The sequence below is a fragment of the Miscanthus floridulus genome, chromosome 16 (assembly GCF_019320115.1).
Source record: "Miscanthus floridulus cultivar M001 chromosome 16, ASM1932011v1, whole genome shotgun sequence".
In the NCBI taxonomy this organism is placed as follows: Eukaryota; Viridiplantae; Streptophyta; class Magnoliopsida; order Poales; family Poaceae; genus Miscanthus; species Miscanthus floridulus.
In genome coordinates this window covers 14,624,142-14,648,540 of record NC_089595.1, presented here as the reverse complement: position 1 = coordinate 14,648,540, position 24,399 = coordinate 14,624,142, and the positions used below count along the sequence as shown (strand labels likewise).

The window sequence follows — 24,399 nt, the reverse complement described above, 5'->3', positions numbered from 1 at the left end:
GCTTCTTGCGCGCTTCGACGGAGACCACCACCAAGCCATCTAGGAGGTGGCAACCTCCAAGAGTAACAAGCACCACCGGCTTGCAACTCGATCACCTAGTGCCACTCGATGCAACCTCACGATGCAATCACACTAGAATCACTCACTCACACAATCGAATGATCACTATCAAGTATGTGTGTGATGGAGGGCTCCCAAGCACTCACAAGCATGGACACTAAGTCCCTTGAGGTGCTCCACACCAGCCATGGCCGAAGGCCACTTCTATTTATAGCCCCAAAGGCTAAACTAGCCGTTACCCCTTCACTGGGCAATGGTCGAGCCGACCGGACGCTCCGGTCGTGTTGACCGGACGCTGGACCTCAGCGTCCGGTCGCTCGTAGATGACCACGTGTCCCGGTTCCAACGGTCACTTGACCTGACCGGACGCTCCAGCTTCTACTGACCGGACGTTGAACCCCCAGCGTCCGGTCGTTTCTAGTAAGCTCCCGAGCATGACCAGACGCGTCCGGTCGAACGCGATCGGACGCAGCTAGCGTCCGGTCACTCTCCAGCTACTGCTACACTGTACGTCAGCGCGACCGGACGCAGCCTGCCAGCGTCCGGTGCATTCAGATCCAGCGTCCGGTCAGTTGACCGACGCCAGCATCTTCTCCATTCTCTTCACCCTTGCTCAAGTGTGCTAACCACCAAGAACTTGCATCCGGCGCAATAGAAAATAGACATTCCATTTTCCCGAAAGCGCCGAATCCCGCCTCACAAGCTCGGCGGGAGGGAGAGAGGGACCCAAACCCATCTCACCCCTACAAACACCACCGCCTTTGTAAATGTGCCAACACCATCAAGTGTACACCACCATGTGTATGTGTGTTAGCATTTTCACAATCATTTCCCAAAGGATGTTAGCCACTCAACTTGCCACGCCACTCGATCCTAGCGACAATGCAAAGTTAGATCACTCGAGTGGCACTAGATGACCGATATGCAAACAAGTTTGCCCCTCTTGATAGTACGGCCATCTATCCTAAACCCGGTCATAAACTTCTCTACACACCTATGACCGGTGAAATGAAATGCCCTAGGTTATACCTTTGCCTTGCGTATTCCATTCCATCTCCTTCAATGTCGATGCAACACATGCACCAACACAATCAACAATGATATGACCCACTTCATATCATCACATGATCATATAGGTTCATCGATCTTGACTCTACTTGCTCTTCACCGTTGCCATCGTCCATCGGCGCCAAGTCTTGCTCAAGCTTCACCGCCACGCGGTACATCACTCCAAAGCCTTCGACTTGCCCTTCACGCTTGCAACCGGTCCATCAAGCCAAGTCTTGTCTTGATCTTCTCCGCCTTGATCACACGACTCAATGTCATGTCTCATGTGCATTTAAGCTCCTTCATCATCACATGTGTGAGCTTTGCAACATCTCCAAGCCATTTTCACCTTCATGGCATATCTTGCTCACACACATGTACCTGTGGACTAATCACCTGTGTATCTCACATAAACACAATTAGTCCACCTAAGTTGTCACTCAATTACCAAAACCAAACAAGGACCTTTCACTCGCCCGATCCCATGGCGCGCACCGACGCCAGGATCCACGAGCTCCGTCTCATCCAATCCCTAAACTAACTGCCTCGGCTGCACGGGCTGCACCGACGCTAGGATCCACGACTCCAACTCGCCCCGATCCCACGATGCACACCGATGCCAGGATCCACGAGCTTCGTCTCGTCTGATCCCTAAACTAACTGCCTCGGCTACGCGGGCTGCATCGAGGCCAGGATCCGCGAGCTCTGACTCGCTCGATCCCTGAACTAAACCACCGACTTCGCCTCAACTAAAATACACGCACACACGCCCGCTGACAAAACCCCCAGATGATTCTACCCAAATCGCCCGGGGGCTACACCCGCGGGTGCGCTCGCGCGCACCCACTGACAAAATGAAAACTTTCCTCGCTGACAACACGAAAACCCCCAGACAATTCTGCCCGAATCGCCCGGGGGCTCGGGGGCTACACCCGCGGGTGCACTTGCGCGCACCCGCCGTCGAGACAAAAAACCCCAGACGATTCTACCCGAATCGCCCGGGGGCTCCTATTGGGTTCATAAACCCAGGGTTCCTCGTGGACTAGCTTCCCAACAAAGGCTCGGCCCAACAGACGATGTTGCGAGCAACGCGCAACTCATGGGCCAACCCAAATACCTAGACGATAGGCCAAAAGGACGATCCAATCTCCGACCGGAAGGCCTAGCCGAGGAGGAATGACGCCCGCTTCTGACTTCGGCCCACCTCTCCAACCGGAGCGCTCGCTTCAGCCTCCAGCCCGCCTCCGAACGACCTCTCCAACAGGAAGGCCTGGCCAAACACCACTTCTGACTTCAACCCGCTTCTCCGACACGGGATGCGCCGAACCCCTGCTTACAACTCCACTCCAACTAGCGCAATCAGAGTCGACTGGGACCAACCGACTAGGGACGCCCGCTCGGTAAGGACCAGAAAACAGACAGAGAAAGTAAGGCAGCGCACTCAAGTCAACCGCAATACCAAGGATCATACCCTGTATATCTGCAGGACAGTACCCTACGACCTCCCTGGCATGACAGAACACAAGCAGTGTTGTAGGCGCTGATATTTTCCCCTACAGTGTTATGGGCGCCATCAAACTCCCATACCAGATAAATATGGTAAGGCTCCCCCCACATGCCTTTGGGCATCAACAGTGTTGTGGGCACCGGCATTTACCTTACTAGGCGAACATGGTAAAACCCCTCACATGCCTCTGGGCATCAATAGTATAGCAGGTGCCGACATCTGCCATACCTGTAGAAGACGACGCAACCTCCCACGTGCATCTGACATTCGACAGTATTATGGGCGCCTACCATCATCTTATACCCGTCGGCGTGGGCAACAAGACTTAGCAGCGAACATACTCTCTCCCTCTCACTTGTAAGGCCATCCCCTTCATCTATAAAAGGGGTGCGCTCTCTTCCAACAGATAAGTTAATTTAGATCGATCAAGTTCACTAGGACACAATAATAGAGCCACCAGGTTCAAACCTCGAGCACACGCTCGAACACATAGCACATAGCGGAGCTCCCGTCGCTCTCAGCCCCTCTGACCAGAGTCCAACCGTACCTCTTGTACCCCCTATCTTTCTCCTTCTCGTTTGTAACCCCACTGCAAACTTCGAGCACTTGGGCTCAGGAATAAAGTCACCGACCGACTCAAACTGGACGTAGGGCATGTTGCCTGAACCAGTATAAATCCTGTGTCATTGAGTGTTAGGCCACCTCCGATCACAACGTACGACAAAACTATAAATATTTACGTGTTGGTCACTTTCTGCACCGACAGTTAGACAAAGATATTGTTTTGGATATAACTAATTGAAATAGATAGAAAGTTAGATATAGATACCATTTTCACATCAAATGATATATAGGTAATATATTGAAAGAGATGAGAGCTAGGTATATAGGTATCATTAAGTGAAAGAGATATACACCTAGCTATAGGTATTATGAGTTCAAAGAGATATACAGATATTAATAGAAAGAGATATAGGACAATGCTTTCCTAAAATAAAAATAATATAGAATATGTTACAAAGTAAAAAGATATTGAACTCACAAGACCTAATTTCAAATGTTTCAAATGGACAACACATTGTTGACTCACCTGGTCTTCAACAAAAGGTATGAAAAGGCAAGTTTAAACTCAAAATCAACAACTTGAATCCGATTTTGGATTAAGAGAGCTTTGAACTTAAAACTCCAATATTTATATTCTTTTTAACATCGAGCTTAATACTTTTATTGACCCAGAATTTTAGGTCTTTATTAAATTTGATATAAAAACTTTGAACTTGAATCATGTGACTTTAGGTTATGAATATAAAAACACAAGAAGCGGGACAGAATCCTTCGCCTCGGTTTTGAGCCCTTGTCCTTATATCTAAGGTTGGCCACCAAAAAATAACTTTAGGTTATGAATCTAAAGAACTTTCAAGTAGAATACGAACTATGCAAGGAAAAAGGTTTTGAACTCAACTCCAAGTAAAATATTAAAATTATGAACTCAACCCATATAAAAGAGAGGAATTAGGCATCCACATGTCACCTGTTTTTTTTTTCGAGAGAGAGGGGATTACTGTATTAGCTACCATATAGTTTGCAAAACATAGTCTCAGCAACAATCTTTGGTAGTGGCAAGCCAAAAAAAAAAGAGTGCCACAGTAGAATTCATGCCGATAAACTTTCTTAAGCTTGATTGTACTAATTAGGCACCATAAATATTAATATTGTTCTTATATAATATATATTTGATCAAAGTTGAAGAGAGAATCCCATAAATACTTATTTAAAGTATTTGATCAAAGTTGAAAAGAGAATCCCATAAATACCGATTACTGACTTTAAATTCTCAATGAGTGAAAATGACGCTCTTTACAGCAACGGAGGAAGTATTACCATTCTCCGTCGACAGCGAGTCACCTATGATGACTTCATAAATTTTGAGATTTGTCGGGGTGAGTATGCGTATGTGTTGTGGATGTCTAAATTGTACCGTGTAATTTAAAAAAAAATATTACCCTTCGCCGTCTCCATTCATCATCATTCGGAAGAAGAGAGAAGGCCACGTCGTTGGCAAAAGGAGCAGCAGCGCGCACCGGAATCTTTTGAGGAATCATCTTTTGTCTCGTCTCTGTTCAGACGTTCACCCTTTCTCAAAAGCGCACGAGAGGGAGCGAGAGCGACAACAAAAAGAGGATCATCTGGCCTTCTTTAGATTAGGGTTAGTATTTGTCATTGTAGTATTTTCATTTGTATTTGATAATTATTATTTAATTATAATTTAACTAGACTTAAAAAATTCGCCTTGTAATTTATAATCAAACTATATAATTAGTTATTTTTTTATCTACATTTAATATATCCAAAAATTTAATATGACGAAAAGAGTGAAAAAATTTACGATTAAAAGCCATGGTCACGGATTTCTGCACGCGTCCTGGTTCGTGCTACCAACACCTCCACGAGGCCGCAAACACGGCCCGGTTCCCGAAGGCTCTAGAACCGGGCCCACGGAAGGGACCGTCAGCTGGCCCCGCACGTCAGCGACCCGCGGGCGCCCGTCCCGTCCCGTCCCGTCCCTGTCCGGTGCGATCCCTCTGCTATAACTGCCGGTCGGTCTCTCCTCACCGGCCCACCTCAAAGCAGAACACCTCCTCGCCTCGTCACTCGTCAGATCGACCGGGAGGAAGGAAGCAAGCGGAAGCGAACCGATCGCCGTCCGTCGCCAATCGCCATGGCCGCTGTGGCGCCGGTGGAGGTGTGTGTGAAGGCCGCCGCGGGGAAGCCCGACACGCTCGGCGACTGTGAGTGCTCCCCCCGTCGTCCCCCGTCCCCCGCGCTCGATTTCGCCCGGAGCCCTAGCTGTCTCGCTGATCCTGGTGTGGTATGGTTTGGTTTGGATGGGATTGAAACCTCTTGCTTGCAGGCCCGTTCTCGCAGAGGGTGCTGCTGACGCTGGAGGAGAAGAAGGTCCCCTACGAGGTGAAGCTCGTCGACATCGGCAACAAGCCCGAATGGTCTGTCTCGCTCCCTCTCTCCCCTTTCCGCCGCTTGTTATTATTATTTTTTTTTCCACAGGAGCATTCTGCTGTTCTGCACGCGGTGTCTCAACCGATTGGCAAAGCGCCGCTCACGTCGTCTTTTTTTTTCAAGGGTAAAGTATAATTTACACCCTCCAACTATCGTCAAAGTATAGATTTTAACCTCGAACTTTAAAACCGGATAACTTTGGCCCTCCAAAAAGTTCAACTTTCATCCTTCTGGCGGTTCTGTGTATGAACAGTACTTTTGATATTCTCAGGAGGCGTCGAAATTTTATATTATTTTTTAAGCATCTTAACGTTCTCAAATGAAAAAACTCAAAACTACAAAGTTGTAGATCTCATTGAGAGCTACAACTTTGGTATAAAAAGTATTTTCATTTAACTCCATACAAATAATATATTAGTACTCTAATGCGGCAAGCGCTAGTTAGCGATTATTATGGTGCTGAAAGTTTATATTATTTTTTCAAGCATCTTACTGTCCTCAAATGAAAAAACTAAAAACTACAAAATTGTAGATCTCATCGAGGTCTACAATTTACATATAAAAATTATCTTCATCCGCCATCGTATTGACGCGTGATGAGACTCTAATTTCAAAAAATAGAAAACCCTTCAATACGATGGCGGATGAAGATAATTTTTATATGTAAATTGTAGACCTCGATGAGATCTACAACTTTGTAGTTTTGAGTTTTTTCATTTGAGGACAGTAAGATGCTCGAAAAAATAATATAAAATTTCAGCACCATAATAATCGCCAACTAGCGCTTACCGCATTAGAGCACTAATATATTATTTGTATAGAGTTAAATGAAAATACTTTTTATACCAAAGTTGTAGCTCTCAATGAGATCTACAACTTTGTAGTTTTGAGTTTTTTCATTTGAGGACGTTAAGATGCTTAAAAAAATAATATAAAATTTCGGCGCCTCCTGGAAATATCAAAAGTACTGTTCATACGCAAAACCGCCCAGAAGGATGAAAGTTGAACTTTTTCAAGAGTTGAAGGGCCAAAGTTATCCGGTTTTGAAGTTCGAGGTTGAAATCTATACTTTGACGATAGTCGGAGGGTATAAATTATACTTTACCCTTTTTTTTAGTAATAATAACATCTTCTCTGCTGTCTTGACTTCATTTCCAGAGACCAGAGGTTCGGTCACCTCACTGTGGTAGACTGGGAACAGTATTCGAGACAGGGAATCTTTGCGTTGTCTCCTTGTTTGCTTTGTAGAATTGTAGTATTAATGTCTAGTGTCTAGAACTCTAGATCTTTAATGCATTCGGTGGATGTGGTAGATTTCCTTCTTTTTTTTGTGAATGATGTGGTAGATTTTCTTGATCTGACTGACTTGCAGACAGGCCCCGTTCGTGTGCCCTTAAACCCGTCTTGATCCGCTTCTTTTTTCATCCGGAACAGTGTTTTGCTCTCACAAATTCCTCCAGATTCATCCAAATTCATCCAGATTCCTCCAAGCAAACGGAGCCACAGCTTAGTCATGAATTCTGTACTATTCGGCCCCCATGTGTCCTGCTGAACTGATCTCTCTGGTGATTGTTTTTTTTTCTAGTTTCAAGGAATGAGCTGTAGCTTAATACTGCCTCCTATTTTTAATATGTGACGCTGGTTAGTAGCTTTACCTGGGAATTCTTATGCATCCCATCTATTTCTGAGAACTTAAAGCTGTCTGGTCCATCTGCATGTCTTCCCTGATGAATTAGAGTTCTATGGTGTACTTGGATTACAGCCAGTTTATGCGCACTAGAGAAGGTTTGAGGTTTTTTCAGTGTAATTTGAAGATTGAAGAGGATTTTGCGGCTTCTATTTTTTTTTTTCAGTGAGCCAAGGGTGTAAGTGTAGTTAAGTCCATTTAGACTCTGTTTTTTTTGTCTATTTGTAATCTTTTCATCCAACCTACTGTAATGGCTCTTTCAGGTTTCTGGAGATTAACCCAGAGGGTAAGGTGCCTGTGCTCAAAGGTGGTGATGGTAAATGCATTGCTGATTCTGATGTAATCACCCAAGTCATTGAGGAGAAGTTCCCAACTCCATCTCTGGTCACCCCTCCAGAATATGCATCAGTGTAAGATGTGTTGCTCACATCCATCTTGCTATGTTTTAACATGGGTGATTCTCTATTTCTGTTAATTCCTATGGCGTTAAACAGTTTGACTTGAAAGCCCCATGTTCTGAATGGAGCCTATGCTCTGCAATTATTATTTAAAAGGGTGAGATCTTAGTTGTATCTGCAATCATTTCAGAGGTGTATTATGTTCAAATAGCTGGCAGTTCATAATTCATTCACCTGAAGAATCACAATCTAGTAGGGTTTTACTTGTAATTTTCACAGGCAATACCTATACTAAAGAAAAAGGAAGTAATATATTTCATGAGTTTCAGTATGAGAAGCAGCTGCAATAGGATCTGTCAAGCGTCTGATTTATAGCTTGTGAAATACTTGTAACTTGCAAGATTGCTATCTCCATTATTAAGTTTATTCTGAAGCATTATTTTGGGTTATTGTGTTGCTGTGCATTTCAATTTTGAGCTTCAGCAATTGTCTTAGTGCTTATGCCACATGATCTGATATGGTTGTAATGACAGGGGGTCAAAGATTTTCCCAGCCTTTGTCAAGTTCTTGAAGAGCAAGGATGCTAGTGATGGTTCAGAGAAGGCGCTTCTGGATGAGCTGCAGGCACTGGATGAGCATCTCAAAGCTCATGTAAGTTAAATGCTTGACCTCTTACTGTTTGATATGGCTGCTGCTTTCAGCAGGGAAATAGACACAACACATTCTTCTGTGCACTTAACCTGTTTGGATATGACACAGATAATTTTTGGTTTGATTTGATGACTTGGTGCTCTGGAATTGCTTAGTCTCACCATCATATCTGATTGAACCATGCCTTTCCTAACGTCATTATCAATACTCTGGTGTTTGCAGGGCCCCTACATCAATGGGGAGAACGTGTCAGCGGCTGATCTTAGCCTTGCGCCAAAGCTCTTCCACCTCCAGGTCGCACTGGAGCATTTCAAAGGCTGGAAGATCCCAGAAAACCTAACCAACGTCCATGCCTACACCAAGGTACACAAGTGTTCAAGTGATTGCATTTCACTATCAGCTCCATAACCTGTACTAGAATCAAATAACCGAGCTCACTTTTGTCTTTGTGCAGGCTCTTTTCAGCCGTGAATCTTTTGTCAAGACTAAGCCATCCGAGGAGCACGTGATTGCGGGATGGGCGCCCAAGGTGAACACATAAGCGCCATCTGCTTTGGTGCTACCTGGTGGACTCCATCCATTTATCTGATCAGTCGTTGTCAGTGGTGTGGATAGGTGTCGCGTCTGTAGCCTAGATGCATGATTGAGTTGGAATAATGCAGTGCCGTGTCTCGAGTACTCAGTTCTGGCTGTTGCAATTGTGCCTTACCTTCTGTTGCCGGTTTCGTTCGAGACCATGGGCATCTCTTGATCCTATGCTACTGTAATGTGGGTACCAAATAATGGGCTGCTTTTATGCTTGTGGTGTGCATTCTGTTGTGCCTTGCTTTCATGATTTTCTGTTCTCCTGTGGTGAATTGGTGATAGCCTGAGCATCAGGTTATCTTCTATATATGGGCATATTTCTGACCTGGATTTTTTTTCAAGCACATGTTAATGAAACTGTTTGGTGCAGTATTCAACAATATCTGACGAGTGATTGTCAAAGTGCTACTCTGTTCATGTCCTTTTTTTCTACATTCCAACTGTTTTGGGGCAGAAATTTCTCTGCTATCTTGACTTCGTTTTCAGAGGTTCGGTATGGTAGACCCCTTCTCGAGAGGGTGCTTCATGCTGGAGGGAAAGGAGGGGGCTCCCTACCAGATGGAGCTCATTACCTCAGCAACAAGCCTGAATGGTTTGTCTCTTTTCCCTCTTTCGATTATTATTTTCCAGAACAGCATTCTGCAGTGTCTGACTAATTGGCAAACTGCTACTCAGATCGTGTCTTATTTTCTTTTCGCTCCAATTGTTTTGGGGGCAGATATTTCTCTGCTGTCTTGACTTCATTTTATCAGAGGTTCAGTGTGGTAGACTGGTATTGGAGTGGCAACAGCGTATGAGACAGAGAACCTTTCTGCTGTCTGCTTGTTTGATTTGGAGATATAAATGATATTTAGTATTTTAGTGGATTCGTTGGATGTGGTAGATTTCCTTGATCTGACCAACTTGCAGCCTGGGACTGGCATTGAAATCCACACTGCTTAGTCTTGCATTATATACACTTCAGACCCATGTATCCTACCGAATTCATCATCGTCTCATCGGGTCATCGGTGTTCTTCTCTAGTTTTCAGGGACAAGCTGTAGCCTACTAGAGCACTCCTGCATTACTTTTGTGCATTTTTTTTTCTTTTGGGACTTAAGGCCGTCAAAGAATATAAACAGAAGAATATAGATATAGATACATATTAAGTAGTAGATAGAATATATAGAGGTATAGAAGAATATATTATTATATTATATATTAGTAAGTAGTAGATAGTAGATATAGAGATATATAAGAAGAATAGATATAGAATAGATATAGATACAAATATAGATATAGAAGAGATAGTGACTGGCCAGCAACCTATCAGGTTCACTTTGTATATAAAGCTGGGCCCATGCATGCAGCTTGCGCCGCAACACATCATCCAAGAAGCACTGACGGGAGAAGCTTGGTCTAGATACACCAATGGCTGCAGGGCACAAGAACACCACCACAGTGGCGCTCCTAGTTCTGCTGCTGTCATTGATGCTCTCTTTGACAGTGTCAGTGGCGCGACTGTCCATTGCTACGGCCGTGGAGGTGTGCGTGAAGGCTGCTGTCGGGGCTCCTGACAAGCTTGGCGACTGTGAGTGCTCCCGTCCCTTGCTTCCTCTCATCTTTTAAAACCACATCTCGCTCTCATTTCGACATTTCCCAGTCCGATCCGACCCAAATTAAAACCCTAGCTGTTTCGTTGACCTTGGTTTGGTTTGGATGGTTCAATGGAATTGCCAGGTCCCTTCTCGCAGAGGGTTCTGCTCACTCTGGAGGAGAAGAAAGTCCCTTACCAGTTGAAGCTCATTGACCTCAGCAACAAGCCTGGATGGTCCGTCTCGTTTACCTTTTCTGTTTATTTTCCAGAGCAGTATCCTGCAGGGTCTGACAACTAGTTGACAAAGTGCTACTGAGGTCGTGTCTTATTTTCGACACTCAAGTTGTTCTGGGGCAGAGATTTCTCTGCTGTAGTTTTCATAGTTTCATTGATAGACTGGTACTGGACCAGGAAGGCGGGAACAGTAGAAGACAGAATTTTTGTGCTTTCTGCTTGTTTTGCTTTGGAGATTTTAGATGATATTTAGTGGATTCGTTGGATGTGGTAGATTTCATTGGTTTAACTGAATTGTATCCTGGAACTGGCATTGAAAACACTGCTTAATCTTGGATTCAATACTAATCAACTCTTTGTACTGAATTGATCTCATTGTCTCATCATTGAATTCTTCTCTAGTTTTCAGGAACAAGCTGTAGCCTACTAGACTTATGTTGGAATACTTGTGCATATTTCTTTTGGGACTTAAAAGGCTGTCAAAGAACATAAACCCCATACCGTTGTTCAACAGTGAACATTCAGTATCTTGTCTGGTAGAGTTGCATATGTCTTCTTGAATGGATTGAGTTCTGATCTACTTGGATCACAGCCAGTTTAGGGGCATTGGAGAAGGTATGATGTTTTTCTCTGTGAAAGCCATTAATTATCAAATGTTGAAATTACCAAAACGACCTTCTCAATTTGTGTGCTGGCACTTTTGGAATTATGCGCCCTCCCATCTGAATTTGTGATGACTTTTCTAAATTTGAAGATGGAATAAGATTTTGCAGCTTTGAAAATTTCAGTGAGCCAAGGGTGTAATTTAGCCCATTTGGACTCTAGGGTTTGTCTGTTTTTATCTTCACATCTAACCTACTGCAAAGACTTTTTCAGGTTTCTGAAGATCAGCCCAGAGGGTAAGGTACCTGTGTATAACGGTGGTGATGGCAAATGGATTGCTAATTCTGATGTGATCACCCAAGTCATTGAGAAGAAGTACCCAACTCCATCTCTGATCACCCCTCCAGAATATGCATCAGTGTAAGATGTCTCGCTCATATCCATTTTACTAGGGAAGGAGCTAGGTCAAGTATGAATTCCTAGGGAATTTAAAATATTTTAATGTGAAATCTCCATGTTCCAAATGGGTCCTAAGTTGAACTGTTGTTTGTTTCAGAAAATCCTTGCTATATATTTAGACCTGTAAAGTTTTTTTTTAGGTCTCAGTAAAACCAACATTGATTGCTAAAGGTGCCTCGTGTACTTGTAATTTTCATTGGTAATACCTCCTAAAAGAAAAAGGAGGTAATGCATTTCTCAGGTATATACAGACCATAAGTTTCAGTGGGAAGCAGCTGTACGATCTGTCACGCAGTTGATCTTTAGCATGCGAAATACTTGTAAATTGCAAGATTGCCATCTTCTTTTATAGGTTACTTCTGAAGGGTTACTCTGGGTTCTTGTTTTGCTGTACATTTTCAGTTTTGAGCTTCAGTAACTGTCTTGCTGCTTAGGCCTGATGATTCGATACGGTTGTGCTGATAGGGGATCAAAGATTTTCCCATCCTTTGTCAAATTCTTGATGAGCAAGGATGCTAATGATGGTTCAGAGAAGGCAATTCTGTATGAGCTGCAGGCACTGGAGAAGCATCTCAAAGCTCATGTAATAAGTTATAAATAATTTTTTGATATGGCTGCTGCTTTCATCAAGGGAATAGACACTCCACACACACTTCTCACTTAACCTGTTTGGATATGACACACTGCAAAAAATTTCGTTCGACAAGGCGCCATGCTGAGCGGGCCCTGCTTAGTCTTACAATCGCATCTGACTGACTGAACTGGACCTTCCCCTCCCTGACGTCACTATCAATGTTGTGGTGTTTGCAGGGCCACCCCTACATCAGCGGGAAGAATGTATCAGCTGTTGATCTTAGCCTGGCGCCGAAGCTCTTCCACCTGGTGGTGGCGCTGGAGCATTTCAAGCGCTGGAAGGTCCCAGAAAGCCTGTCCAGCGTCCACGCCTACACCAAGGTACACAAAGTGCTCAAGTGACTGCATATTGCTGTCAGCTCCATAACCTGCTCAGGATCGAATAATCTAGATCGCGTTTGTGTTTGCCGCAGGCTCTGTTCAGCCGCGAATCTTTCATCAAGACTAAGCCAACCAAGGAGCACCTGATTGCAGGATGGGCGGCCGAGGGTGCCCGTGTAAGCCCCCATACCCATCGTGCCTTGTTGGTACCTGGTGGACATCCCCGGTTCATCTGATCAGTCGTTGTCAATGGTGTGGGTAAGGCGTCTCGTCTGTAGCTTGGACGCATGATTGGATTGGAATATAAATGGAGACTGCCATGTTCTGATTACTCCCCAGTTGTGGCTGTTGCAAGTGTGCGTTTTTTTTTTTTTTTTTTGAATCTGGGCTCCTTCTTCATTACTCGTTTGCTACCAAATCGTTAGCAACGATCACAAGTACAGCATCAGGGATAGAGTTGATAATCACCTCCTCACCCTCATTACACAAATGACCCAGCGCGGCCAGCTCATGAGCGGCTCTATTACAATCTCTACCAACATGAACGCACTCAAAAGAAATAAAATTTGAGAAAACCAGCGACTTGATTTCATCAACCAAATGACCCGCTACTGATATATCATAGACATCCGAATTTATAGCCTTCACCACTTCTTGTGCATCAGACTCTACCTGGAGCCGACCAATACCAAGGCTCACTGCCATTTGAATACCTTGGAGGCAAGCAATTAGCTCGGCATGAAATGGACTAAATACATGGTCCATTCGTCCTCTTCCTGACAGCACCGAATCACCATCGTTGTCTCTGATCAGTGCACCCCAGCTGCCAGACCCCGAATCAGAATGGAAGGAGGCATCAAAAATGGAAGGAGGCAGCACAATTCAGCTTTAGAATGTGCACGGGGGGTTTTGTCCAGTGACTTCGCCGACAATTTTGCCTGACCACCGGTGTTTTGGACTGCTCAAGATTTTCATGGGCATACAACTCAACGCATCTAGCGAGGTCCTGGGCACTTCGCCTCCTCCCCTCTTCTCTTATAATATTTCGTTCCGTCCAAATGATCCATAATGCAATGACCATCAGCAATTTCTTATGCTCCCTAGCTTTTAGAATAAACTCTACAGCTCCTAGCGCCGTTGAATAGAGGCCAATTCCACTCTTTCAGCCTCCATGCCCAGAAAACGGCAGAGAAGTTTTGCCACTCGGCATTTGAAGAACAGATGGCCTCCATCTTCCCCTAGATGATTGCAAACTGGGCATCTGGTGCAGATTTTCATGCCCCGACGAACTAAGTTACATCTCAAAGGGTGGCTATTGTGTGCAAATCGCCAGAGAAAATGCTTGATTTTATTTGGGCATCTCAGCTTCCAGATATTTTTCCATGGACTGCCAGGATTGCAATTGCTTCCTCCTTACTGTCCAAAGGTGCTTTTGTTCCTCAAGAAATCAGCTCGGGCCACTTTGTAAGCACTTTTAACACTAAAAACACCATGTTTGTCATAATGCCATGCAAGATTATTGTCCCGACCCTGATGGACAGGTAGCGCAAGGATCAACTCAGCATCTTCTTCCCAGAAAGTGTCTCGGACCAACTGCACATCCCATTGTCCAGTGTAAGGATCTATCAATTCGGCCACCTCCGAGAGTAGAATATGGCCTCGTGGTGTTCGCGGTCTCCTGGAAAATTCCCTTGGAATCCAAGGATCTGACCATATATTTAGCCCAGCCCATCACCAACTCTCCAAATAATGCCTTTCTTGACCACATCTAGTCCACCAAGAATGCTTTGCCACGTATAAGACATCCCCGTCTTTGGCTTGGCTTCCAGAACGGATGTATGGGGGAAGTATTTGGCCTTCAGAACCCACGAGCACAGGGAGTCCGGTTGCTGCCATAGTCGCCAAACTTGCTTAGCGAGCATTGCCAAATTGAATAGGTGGATATCTCTAAACCCCAGCCCTCCTTCTTCTTTTGGTTTGAGCATCTGTTCCTTACTCAGCCAATGGATCTTATGTTTTCCTTCCTGGTGATTCCACCAAAACCGTCAAATCATAGCACCAATTTGATCGCACAAGGATTTAGAGAGATCAAAGCAGCCCATCGCAAATGTAGGGACAGCTTGAGCAACGGCCTTGATCAAAATCTCTTTGCCCGCCCATGAAAGGAATTTTTCATTCCATCCTTGCATTCGTTTCCAAATACGATCTTTCAGATAAGCAAAGGTTTTCATCTTGGACTGCCCAACATGCACCGGCAGACCCAAATATCTCTCATTCATCGTCTCTTTTGTAACTTGTAGTAAGTCACACACCTTCTTCCTCTGGTCCGGTTTTGTGTTCCTACTAAACAGAATTGCTGAGTTTGCTTTGTTTATCACTTGGCCAGAACAATCTTCATAGAGTTGGAGTATGTTCTGCTGGTGGCCGCAATCCCCCTCATTCGCTCGAATCAAAAATTAATAAGTCATCGGCGAACAACAAGTGTGATATGCTTGGTGCACCATGGCAGACCTTCACTCCAGCGATCAATCCATCCGCTTCCCCTTTTTTCAGCAGGGCTGAAAATGCTTCGGCACAAAGTAGGAATAAATAGGGAGATAAGGGATCCCCTGCCGCAGCCCTCTTTCAGTTTGTAAGCTCACCATTCACCTTTACCTGATACTTCACTGTAGTTACACACTCCATGATCAAAGAGATCCACTGCTCATTAAACCCCAAATGTTGCATCATTTTCTCCGAAAAGCACCATTCAACCCTGTCATAGGCTTTGCTCATATCTAGTTTGATGGCAGCATAACCCAAATTACCTTCTCTTATTCAACAAATAATGGGTTAACTCATAAGCTATAAGAATATTGCCGGTTTGGCTCGGGACCATGGGCATCTCTTGGTCTTTTATGCTATGGCGGGCCATTTGGATGGATCCTCCAATGATCTGATTTTAAGTGCGTTGTTAATGAAAATGACTTGGTGCAAAGTAAGCGCGCAGATGCACTCCCTCGTGGTTCTCCGATGGCGACGTCTGTAGATATTCTTCGGCCCTCCTTTATTATATAATTATCTTCGGAAAACGAATAAAAGAGAGTTAATCGTGGAGCTTGAGAACATATATTCCAAACTGTCTAATCGGATGGGTTCGTCGTCAGAACAAGAAATTCTTATCATTTCTGCGCGCGCGCACACACACGCCAGGTTCGTGCGTGCGCTGCCAAATGAGCTTCTCCCCTCAGCTGAGGACTCGCACGCACAAAACGCCTGAGACTCCGCAGCGAGAGGAGCCCGACGTTTAAACCCACGCGCGTAGGGGACGGGGAAAGCTGTTGTGAATAAGCACCCGTTCCGTTCCGGCCGTTTTTACATTACATACAGGAACAGGATGATGGGGGAGAGGATAAACTCGCGTGCTATAATCTGCCCGTTAATCTCGGATTCGCCGTTATCCGATCCCGCTATAAATAGGCGCCCCGTCGCCTCCTCATCTCATCTCACAGACACCAAAGCCCCCTCCGATCCCGATCACCACCACTTCCGATCCATCCTCGACCCAGCCTTCACTTCCAGCGATGGCGGCGGTGGATCTGACCCCCAAGCAGCCCAGGAAGGCGTACGGCGGCGACGGCGGCGCCTACTACGAGTGGAGCCCCGCCGACCTGCCCATGCTCGGCGTCGCCTCCATCGGCGCCGCCAAGCTCTCGCTCGCCGCCGGCGGCCTCGCGCTCCCCAGCTACTCAGACTCCGCCAAGGTCGCCTACGTCCTGCAAGGTCTGATCGATCGCCGCCTCCTCTGCTCTTACCTCTTACAGCATCTTACAGCAGGGCAGGTTGTTCAGTATGTTGCTGACGCTGACGTGTGCCTTGTGTTGCGATTGGATTTGAATTTGTTTGGACAAGTTAGATTAGATTGGGAGGAGGCGGTGGGGGGATGTGTCAGTAGTAGTTGAAAAGTAATTTGTTACCGCATCATCGAGTTTGCGAACTAAACTGTGCATGTCGACGTGGTTGGATGTTCTAGTTTGGTTTGCATGGTTGTGGGTTTCAGATTGGTAACGTACTATGGAGAAGAGAATTGAGTCATTCCTGCTCGCAGTTTTATTGCGATGGCATCAGTTTGTTATAATCTAATCTAATGGGTTATATTCGTGCATCAGATCTCGAATTAATTTGCTTAGGAAATTTCGAATTGAATGGTCTTCTGCTGTTGTGGCAAGTCGTTACTAGTTTGATTTATCGTGAAGTCTTGGTTTATAAGAAGTAGGGGTCGTATCGCGCTGCAGTTGACTTTTTCCAATGCCATTCACTAATTTGTTGTGTTAGTTTGTGTATACTAGCTTAATTAGATGTTCTCTGTTCTGTAAACCCTTCATTGGAGTGAATGAATTCCTGGTTGAGTCATTCATGTTCACAGTTTTATCAGCATGCGAATGCGATGGCATCACTTTGTAGCTGCTTTGTCATAATATAATCTAGTAATGGATTTATATTCGTCAATCAGATCTCGAATTAATTTGTTTACAAAAATTCGAACTGCATGGTCTACTGTTGTGAATTAATTTGTTTACAAAAATTCGAATAGCATTGTCTACTGTTGTGGCACGTCGTTACTAGTTTGATTGATGATCGTGAAGTCTTAGTTTAAGTTGTCGTAAATCGAGCTGTAGTTGAATTTTCCAATGGCATCTCAAGTAGCTGTTCTCTGTTTTGTAAACCCTTCGTTGCAGTGAATGAATTCCTCATGTTCCCTGGTTCTGATTGACACATAGTATATCTGATCTGATGCTTGAACCGAACCGCAGGCACTGGTACCTGCGGCATCGTCCTGCCGGAGGCGACCAAGGAGAAGGTGGTGGCCGTGAAGGAAGGCGACGCCCTCGCTCTCCCCTTCGGCGTCCTGACATGGTGGCACAACGCCCCCACCGCGTCGTCCGACCTGACCGTCCTGTTCCTCGGCGACACCTCCAAGGGCCACAAGCCGGGCCAGTTCACAAACTTCCAGCTCACAGGCTCCACTGGCATCTTCACGGGCCTCACCACCGAGTTCGTGTCCCGCGCGTGGGACCTGCCGGAGGCCGACGCCGCGAAGCTGGTGTCGAGCCAGCCGGCCTCCGGCATCGTGAAGACCTCCATCGCGCTGCCGGCGGGCTCGGCCAAGGACCGCGAGGGCATGGCGCTCAACTGCCTGGAGGCGCCGCTGGACGTGGACATCCCCGGCGGGGGCCGCGTGGTGGTGCTCAACACGGTCAACCTGCCGCTGGTGAAGGACGTCGGGCTGGGCGCCGACCTGGTCCGCATCGACGCGCACTCCATGTGCTCCCCGGGCTTCTCGTGCGATTCGGCGTACCAGGTCACCTACATCGTGCGCGGCAGCGGGCGGGTCCAGGTGGTCGGGCCCGACGGGAAGCGCGTCCTGGAGACCCGCGCTGAGGGTGGGGTGCTCTTCATCGTGCCTCGGTTCCACGTCGTGTCCAAGATCGCTGATGCGTCCGGGATGGAGTGGTTCTCCATCATCACCACCCCCAAGTAAGTGCATTGTTGCATCGTGTCGCGTCGCGTCTTCGATCATTGAGCTGTTGATTGCGTTCGAATTGTACTGGACTGGAAATTGACTGAATGGTTTGTTTGCAAATGACATTGCAGCCCGATCTTCAGCCACCTGGCGGGGAAGACGTCGGTGTGGAAGGCCATCTCGGCGGAGGTGCTGCAGGCGTCGTTCAACACCACGCCGGAGATGGAGCAGCTGTTCCGCTCCAAGAGGCTCGACTCGGAGATCTTCTTCGCGCCTCCCAGCTCCAACTGAAGCAGCCGGAAGCCGGACGCCCACGCCCACGCCCACGCCCACGCCCACGCCTTAGTGTCATCGTCGTCAGGTCATGGTTAATAAAGAGAGTGTCGTCGTCGTCGTCGTTCAGTGCGTCGGTCGGTAGTCTTAGCGTCATCAGGTCAGGGTATTAGAGAAGAAGAGGTCCCGTCAACATTTAAACTGCAACTGCTTCGGAGATGAATACGATCGCTTTTGTTAATTATTATTATTGTGGTGGTTAATTATCTTCTCTTATTAATTTTTTTTTACTGCTGCAAGAGTTGTTAAAAAAAGAACAGAGGAAAATGTTGATGGTTTGCCTTCCAACTGAATCATCTCTCAACTTCTGCGCCCGCTTCAGTATCAACATTCATATAGTCAACTGAATCAATACATGAGGCAGGCATCTCGCGTTGCTCTGCAAAGGAATGTTCTGAAGATACTTTTTGGAGTTGCCAAACTGCACAGAGCTCACCGTAATAGGACCACCTTCAAGAACATGTGTAAATGCAGATGTAGTAGGGGTCGCGAACCGGATGGTACACAACTTGGTTTTGGATTACAAAAAAGGAGGAGGCGAGCTCCCTCGTTCAGGAACAAACACTTCGTAAAATTCTTTTTGGTGAACCTGGTATATGTACATTTGCATTGCTAATGAATTTGTCATCTTCAATGCAAGTCTGACTCCTGGTCCGTAACATCCATTTCATGCAAGGATTCATTATTGGATTCACAATCCTGTTGCAACAGATCTTCTGGAGTCTTCAAAGATGCTTCACAGTTTAATGGGTTGCATCTGCTAGTATCATGTGGCTTTGTCCATTTGAAAGGGAGGGGGGGGGGGGGGGGGGGCAATTTGCACTGTTGTTTCTGTTTCACGGACCCATCACCTCTAACAAGTGGCCTGGGACGAGCTGTTCTCCTGCAGAGTCAAATGGAAATGCAGACAGCACGCTTTCGCAGCAATCTGACGAAAGTACTAGTAGTTAAATATATAAGAAAAAAAATGGATTCAATGGAGAAAACATGTAAATTTTAGAATGAGAACAATAGTTTCCCAAAAGGGTGAAGATTAGACAATTATGACAGCGTTTAGTTAGTTGTTTGGCTGAAACCATAAGGACCAACAATAAACATAGGGAAAGCATGCAGGTTGAGCTATGTGCTTGTCACATTGTGCATTATCACAGTTGGTTGATAGTTCATACAGCAGGGTTTAGGTTGGTTTGATTTATTTCCCATTGGCTGCATATGTTGTATATCTTTCACTTCCAAAAACAGGCAATATGGATCTTTTTCCAATCAGCATAGTTCAATTACATATATTTGGTTGACGATGACAAAACCAAGCACACAATCCTGGCCTGGGAGCAGCACGCAATACAAATGCAAAAGAATAGCTAGAATGTCCATAGATTTGGATTCTCGTGAGGTACAGATATGATGAGGTTTTAATATAAGCGAGCACTGCACCCAACCCCCACATGAAAATGAGACGGACGACGAGATGATAGGCAGCATCGAAATCATTGGAACAGCAATTACCTGCTATATAACAAGCATATAAGCGCCTTGATGAGCATGTACTTCCTCCTCACCAACAACACCATAACCTACATTGTACAAAGAAGCAAGCTGGTAAAATGGTGCTTACAAAAGATTCAGATTATTTGTGTGGAAACAATCGCCCTGTTCACTTGGCTTATAAGCTGTATTTTTTTAGTCAATGAATAGTATTTTTCTTTCACAACAAATCAGCCAACAGTACTTTCAGCCATGGCTCAGGGCAAATATAAATGTTAAACTATGGATACCTTGTGTCGTGGGTCGTGGCGTGCGGGCCTGTTTGGACCTTTAGCCGAATGCTTGGCGCTTGGTGCCTGTTTAGATAGGCCCAACTTCCTCTCTCTCTCAAACAAAAAAAAAGAGAAGATAGAGGCCCACTGAACTGACGGCACGCGATTTCGGGCAGCAGCCTCGTAGCGAAAACGAAAAATGCTCTGCACACTAGTACTTTTTTTAGTTTCTAAAAAAAACTAGTACTTTTTTTATTCCCCTAAAAAAATAGTACTTTTTTATGCTAAATAAACTAGCACGTCTCGTGCACACTAGTATATATAGTCGGCGTCATCATCGTCACACTGTAAAAGAACAAGTTTTTTTTAAGAGGATTCTCCATCTATAATAACTATTGGATCCGTACGTCGTGCTATATGTGTCCTCCGTCATCCGTGATCTTACATCCGTACTTCGTGCTATATGAGTCCTCCGTCATCCGTGATCTTACATAGAAGATGTAAGACTTCTCCTCAACAAAGATTCCTCATAGACCTCGAAAAAGGAAAATAATACACGTGAGATGTAAGGCTCCAACGCCCATACGAGCCAAATTATTATGTTCGAGGACTCCGACGCAAAAATAAGCCAAAAAGGACTCTGACGCACTACGACCGAAAATATTAATGCAAAATGTATTTATACGAGCAAAAAAATATTCATGTTTCAAAAACAAACCAAAAAGGACTCTGACGCCCTACAAGCGAAAATATTAGTGCAAAATGTATTTATATGAGCAAAAATATTAATGTGAAATATGTTTGAACTCGCCAAAAAATATTAATGTGTAACATGTTTGGACTCGATAGTTATTGATTAGGAGTATATGCGTGGCCCTATCATTGAGTCTGAACCCATCTATAAAGCTATTCTATTTCTATATTTAAAGAAATGTCTATGATATACATATGAACCGATATATCGAGAATTCAATTAGTATTCTCATTGCATTTGAATTTTTTTCATAAACACGTGCATGTCGCACAGACATATTTGCTAGTATTATACAAGTGTCAAGTATCTTCTTCTAAATCAACACTCGTTAGAGCATAATCTGGACAGCTGCAGGTCACCTGCCTATTATCATGGTCTGTCCACTCTACCTAAACTAGAGAAGGTCTTCACTCCAAAGGATGCACGCACAAGCACAAATCTTTGTTTGTACTGGGCACTTGGCAGAGGTGGTCACATTAAAGTTCCGTCCCTGACAGGTGGGGTCCTACGCGCGCTGCTTCCCTGTCATATAATTATAATTATCGTTTGCCGCCCGTCCCACGTGAGAGCGAGATCAGAGCCGCGTTGCGTCGGTCGCAGCTATATGTCATATTCGTTTAGCTGATAAGATATGACTGAAAGTACCATTGGCTGATTTATTATGAGAGAAAAATATTATTTATTAATTGAAAAAGTATAGATTATAAACAAAGCGAACATGACAAGTTTGCTTTTGCTTGCAGGATGGCCAACCGTGTCCCTTCAAACGGCAATTTAGTCTAACTAATTAAACACCTTTGCCTCTTTTACAATGATCGTATGGTCCGTATAATCATGTAACCAGTGGGTGATCAATTGACACAAACATATGTACGACATCCCCTACCTTAGTGTGCGAAGATTGCATTAGTCCGCTTTGGATCTACTCCGTCTCATGCTTGCGACAATTAAGCCGTTGTGACAGATCCAAGTCCTGGTGAACTTCACTAACAACCTTTAGGAGGTACTCTCTCCACTCTAAATTATATATTGTTTGTTTTGTTTTTCTAGACTAGTTAGCATGTACGTGCGGCAACGAACGTGTCTAGAAGCTATTTATTGTTTTTATTTGCCATTTTCTAGCTTGTTTGCCCTTATCATCTTATCATATTATTTCCATATATTTTTTAAAAAAACCAACATTTTTAATTTTTGTATTTTTTTGTTTTTATTTGTATTGATTTTTTTATGTTTTTTAAACTTTTATAATTTATAATTCGTCGCTAATTTTTATATTGCTCGTATGTTGGGGCATTAGAGTAGAATTTCATATTGTTCCGGTAAGGTATTATTAGACACACTAATCATGTTTTTTCCTTGTTAATGATTTTTTGATTTCTTTTTTTAACCAACTTTGTATTTGTATATATTTTATTTTCTAATTCTAATTGGACCAAAAACCCATTGACCCGGGTAGCAGCGAGCAAGTGGCAAGTGTCCATATGTTTCTGTCAGCATCTAATTTTTCTACAGCGGCGCATCCTGATTCACTGTCTTCTCTATTTCTCTCCACCTCCTCTCCTCCATTTCTGCCTGTACTCCACCCTGTTGTGCATAGCACCATCGTCGAGGCTGGCCGCGCGTCCCAGTTCTTGCCGCCGGTGACGAAGGTGAGCCGGGCAGAGCTCCTTTGCCGGGTCTAGCCGCGTCGCCCATATGGCTGGCCGCCGTAGCTGGTGAATCAGCCCGCAGGTTGCCGGGGCAGGGCTACGCCGGGTCTGGCCGCGTCGTCCAGGGCTGTCCGCCGGAGCTGGTGGATCCGCCTGCAGGACGTCGGGGCAGGTCTGAGCCGGGTCTGGCCACGCTGACTGCTGGCCGCCGATACAGGGCCGCGCCGTCGGGCAGGTTGTCGTTGCTGGCTGCGCCGTCCGAAGGCCGCCAGGGCATGCTCTCCTTCTCGTCTGTGAGGCAACAAGGGCGCCTTCGGCTCCTACTCGGCGAGTCCAGTGGTTGCTCTAGTAGCTCGCGTCTCCTTGACGCGTTCTATTTCGTAGTAAGTTCAGTTAATTTCATTTAAATGTCAATTTCCCCCCTTTAATCTCTTTTTGTTAGCAATAATATGCCTACCATATTCAGTTTTTGTATTTGGTCACTAATCTAGTCAAACTGAAAGTGAAGTTATGCGGCGAGAATTAGTAGATTATATAGATACATAGAACATGTATATGTAGGTATGGATGCGGGTGTCTTATAGAATCAGAACCTAGCACCACCACCACTTTTTGATATATCTATGTTGGATGGTGGGTAAATAGAGTAAAACTTTGTAGCTAATAATGTCATGTATCCCAAGCATGTAACAGTTGCAAAACTTACTCCCTCCATCCTGTAATAAAGTGTATTCTAGCGTTCAAAATTTGTCCTAAAATATAATGCATTTTAGAGGACAAAAACCAATTTTACATTAAATACTTTCCATTTATCAACCAATCACTATTAATCACGTTGATGATAGCGTCTGATTAGGAAATAAAATGAGGGTACATGGGTCTTTTGTGTTCTCTTTTAATTTATCTTAAAAATCCTAAAATACACTATATTACAGGACAGATGGAGTATCTCTTAACATCTGTGGTTCTTGTGGCCAGCTCCTATACATGCAACACCTGCCTTTCAAGCTGTATATACTGAACTCAATTTTTTCTTACAGGGAAGTTAATGATTTTGCATGTTTCCTTGTTCCTCAGGTTCACCTGGTGAACCTCTACTACTCTTATGCTAAGCATGTAGGGGTTCCTAATCCTTTTGGTAATCAGATTCAACTAACTTCATTGGAGAAGGTTCTCAAAACCAAGTCTAATGGATATCATGTTAATAAGAGGAAAAATGTTATTATTTGAGGAGTCCTTTATGTAACAGTCATCTCTGAAGAGTACTTGCCACCTATGTACATTGGTGGCAAGGCTGACCCATTTGTGGTCCTGTACTTAAAGAGGTGAGACCAAAAAGAAGACGAGGGTTATTATCTTTCCCGATATCAGAGTTATGTACGTCCATATTTTTTTTTTCAAGACTCTCATAATTCAGTATTATTGCAGGTTGTGATAGGCACGCTAAATCCAATATGGAACCAGACATTTGATTCATTGTACAAGATGCACTGCATGATTTGCTCATGGTGGAATTATATGACCATGATACATTTGGAAAGGTGTCAATTATGTCTCTTGCATATTGTTTGTTCATTTGAAATCTAAAACTCCCTACATTGATTCTCTGTGGCTTCACGACATTACT

At 44.7% G+C, this 24,399-nt stretch overlaps 3 protein-coding genes across 4 annotated transcripts; all 3 read left to right on the top strand.

Annotated features, from left to right (window-relative positions):
• Positions 1 to 5,088: 5,088 nt before the first annotated feature.
• On the top strand, positions 5,089 to 9,197 carry LOC136514017 (probable glutathione S-transferase DHAR1, cytosolic). Its single transcript, XM_066507999.1, has 6 exons — positions 5,089 to 5,403; positions 5,526 to 5,616; positions 7,580 to 7,726; positions 8,248 to 8,365; positions 8,588 to 8,728; positions 8,820 to 9,197. The coding sequence occupies exons 1-6, from the start codon at positions 5,334 to 5,336 to the stop codon at positions 8,904 to 8,906; spliced, it is 654 nt and encodes a 217-aa protein (XP_066364096.1). The 5' UTR covers positions 5,089 to 5,333; the 3' UTR covers positions 8,907 to 9,197.
• Positions 9,198 to 9,335: 138 nt separating this feature from the next.
• On the top strand, positions 9,336 to 13,107 carry LOC136514016 (probable glutathione S-transferase DHAR1, cytosolic). 2 transcript variants are annotated; one of them, XM_066507996.1, is made up of 7 exons: positions 9,336 to 9,542; positions 10,300 to 10,520; positions 10,670 to 10,760; positions 11,637 to 11,783; positions 12,288 to 12,405; positions 12,633 to 12,776; positions 12,869 to 13,107. In XM_066507996.1, the coding sequence occupies exons 2-7, from the start codon at positions 10,361 to 10,363 to the stop codon at positions 13,010 to 13,012; spliced, it is 804 nt and encodes a 267-aa protein (XP_066364093.1). In that variant the 5' UTR covers positions 9,336 to 9,542; positions 10,300 to 10,360; the 3' UTR covers positions 13,013 to 13,107. The 2 variants fall into 2 exon arrangements, with proteins under 2 accessions (XP_066364093.1, XP_066364094.1); XM_066507997.1 differs by lacking the exons at positions 10,300 to 10,520; positions 10,670 to 10,760 and having other exon boundaries at positions 11,627 to 11,783.
• Positions 13,108 to 16,229: 3,122 nt separating this feature from the next.
• LOC136512655 (11S globulin seed storage protein 2-like) lies at positions 16,230 to 18,828 on the top strand. The gene is made up of 3 exons (XM_066506619.1): positions 16,230 to 16,538; positions 17,570 to 18,293; positions 18,411 to 18,828. The coding sequence occupies exons 1-3, from the start codon at positions 16,340 to 16,342 to the stop codon at positions 18,568 to 18,570; spliced, it is 1,083 nt and encodes a 360-aa protein (XP_066362716.1). The 5' UTR covers positions 16,230 to 16,339; the 3' UTR covers positions 18,571 to 18,828.
• The last annotated feature ends 5,571 nt before the right edge of the window (positions 18,829 to 24,399 follow it).

What these genes read in the sequence shown, in the direction of transcription:
- LOC136514017 (XM_066507999.1), top strand. Translation starts at nt 5,334, where the DNA reads ATGGCCGCTGTGGCGCCGGTGGAGGTGTGTGTGAAGGCCGCCGCGGGG. An exon ending in CCTCCAGAATATGCATCAGT is followed by an intron (nt 7,727 to 8,247) that starts GTAAGATGTGTT and finishes TTGTAATGACAG; the next exon opens with GGGGTCAAAGATTTTCCCAG. An exon ending in ACGTCCATGCCTACACCAAG is followed by an intron (nt 8,729 to 8,819) that starts GTACACAAGTGT and finishes GTCTTTGTGCAG; the next exon opens with GCTCTTTTCAGCCGTGAATC.
- LOC136514016 (XM_066507996.1), top strand. Translation starts at nt 10,361, where the DNA reads ATGGCTGCAGGGCACAAGAACACCACCACAGTGGCGCTCCTAGTTCTG. An exon ending in TCCTGACAAGCTTGGCGACT is followed by an intron (nt 10,521 to 10,669) that starts GTGAGTGCTCCC and finishes TGGAATTGCCAG; the next exon opens with GTCCCTTCTCGCAGAGGGTT. An exon ending in CCTCCAGAATATGCATCAGT is followed by an intron (nt 11,784 to 12,287) that starts GTAAGATGTCTC and finishes TTGTGCTGATAG; the next exon opens with GGGATCAAAGATTTTCCCAT.
- LOC136512655 (XM_066506619.1), top strand. Translation starts at nt 16,340, where the DNA reads ATGGCGGCGGTGGATCTGACCCCCAAGCAGCCCAGGAAGGCGTACGGC. An exon ending in GGTCGCCTACGTCCTGCAAG is followed by an intron (nt 16,539 to 17,569) that starts GTCTGATCGATC and finishes ACCGAACCGCAG; the next exon opens with GCACTGGTACCTGCGGCATC. An exon ending in TCCATCATCACCACCCCCAA is followed by an intron (nt 18,294 to 18,410) that starts GTAAGTGCATTG and finishes ATGACATTGCAG; the next exon opens with CCCGATCTTCAGCCACCTGG.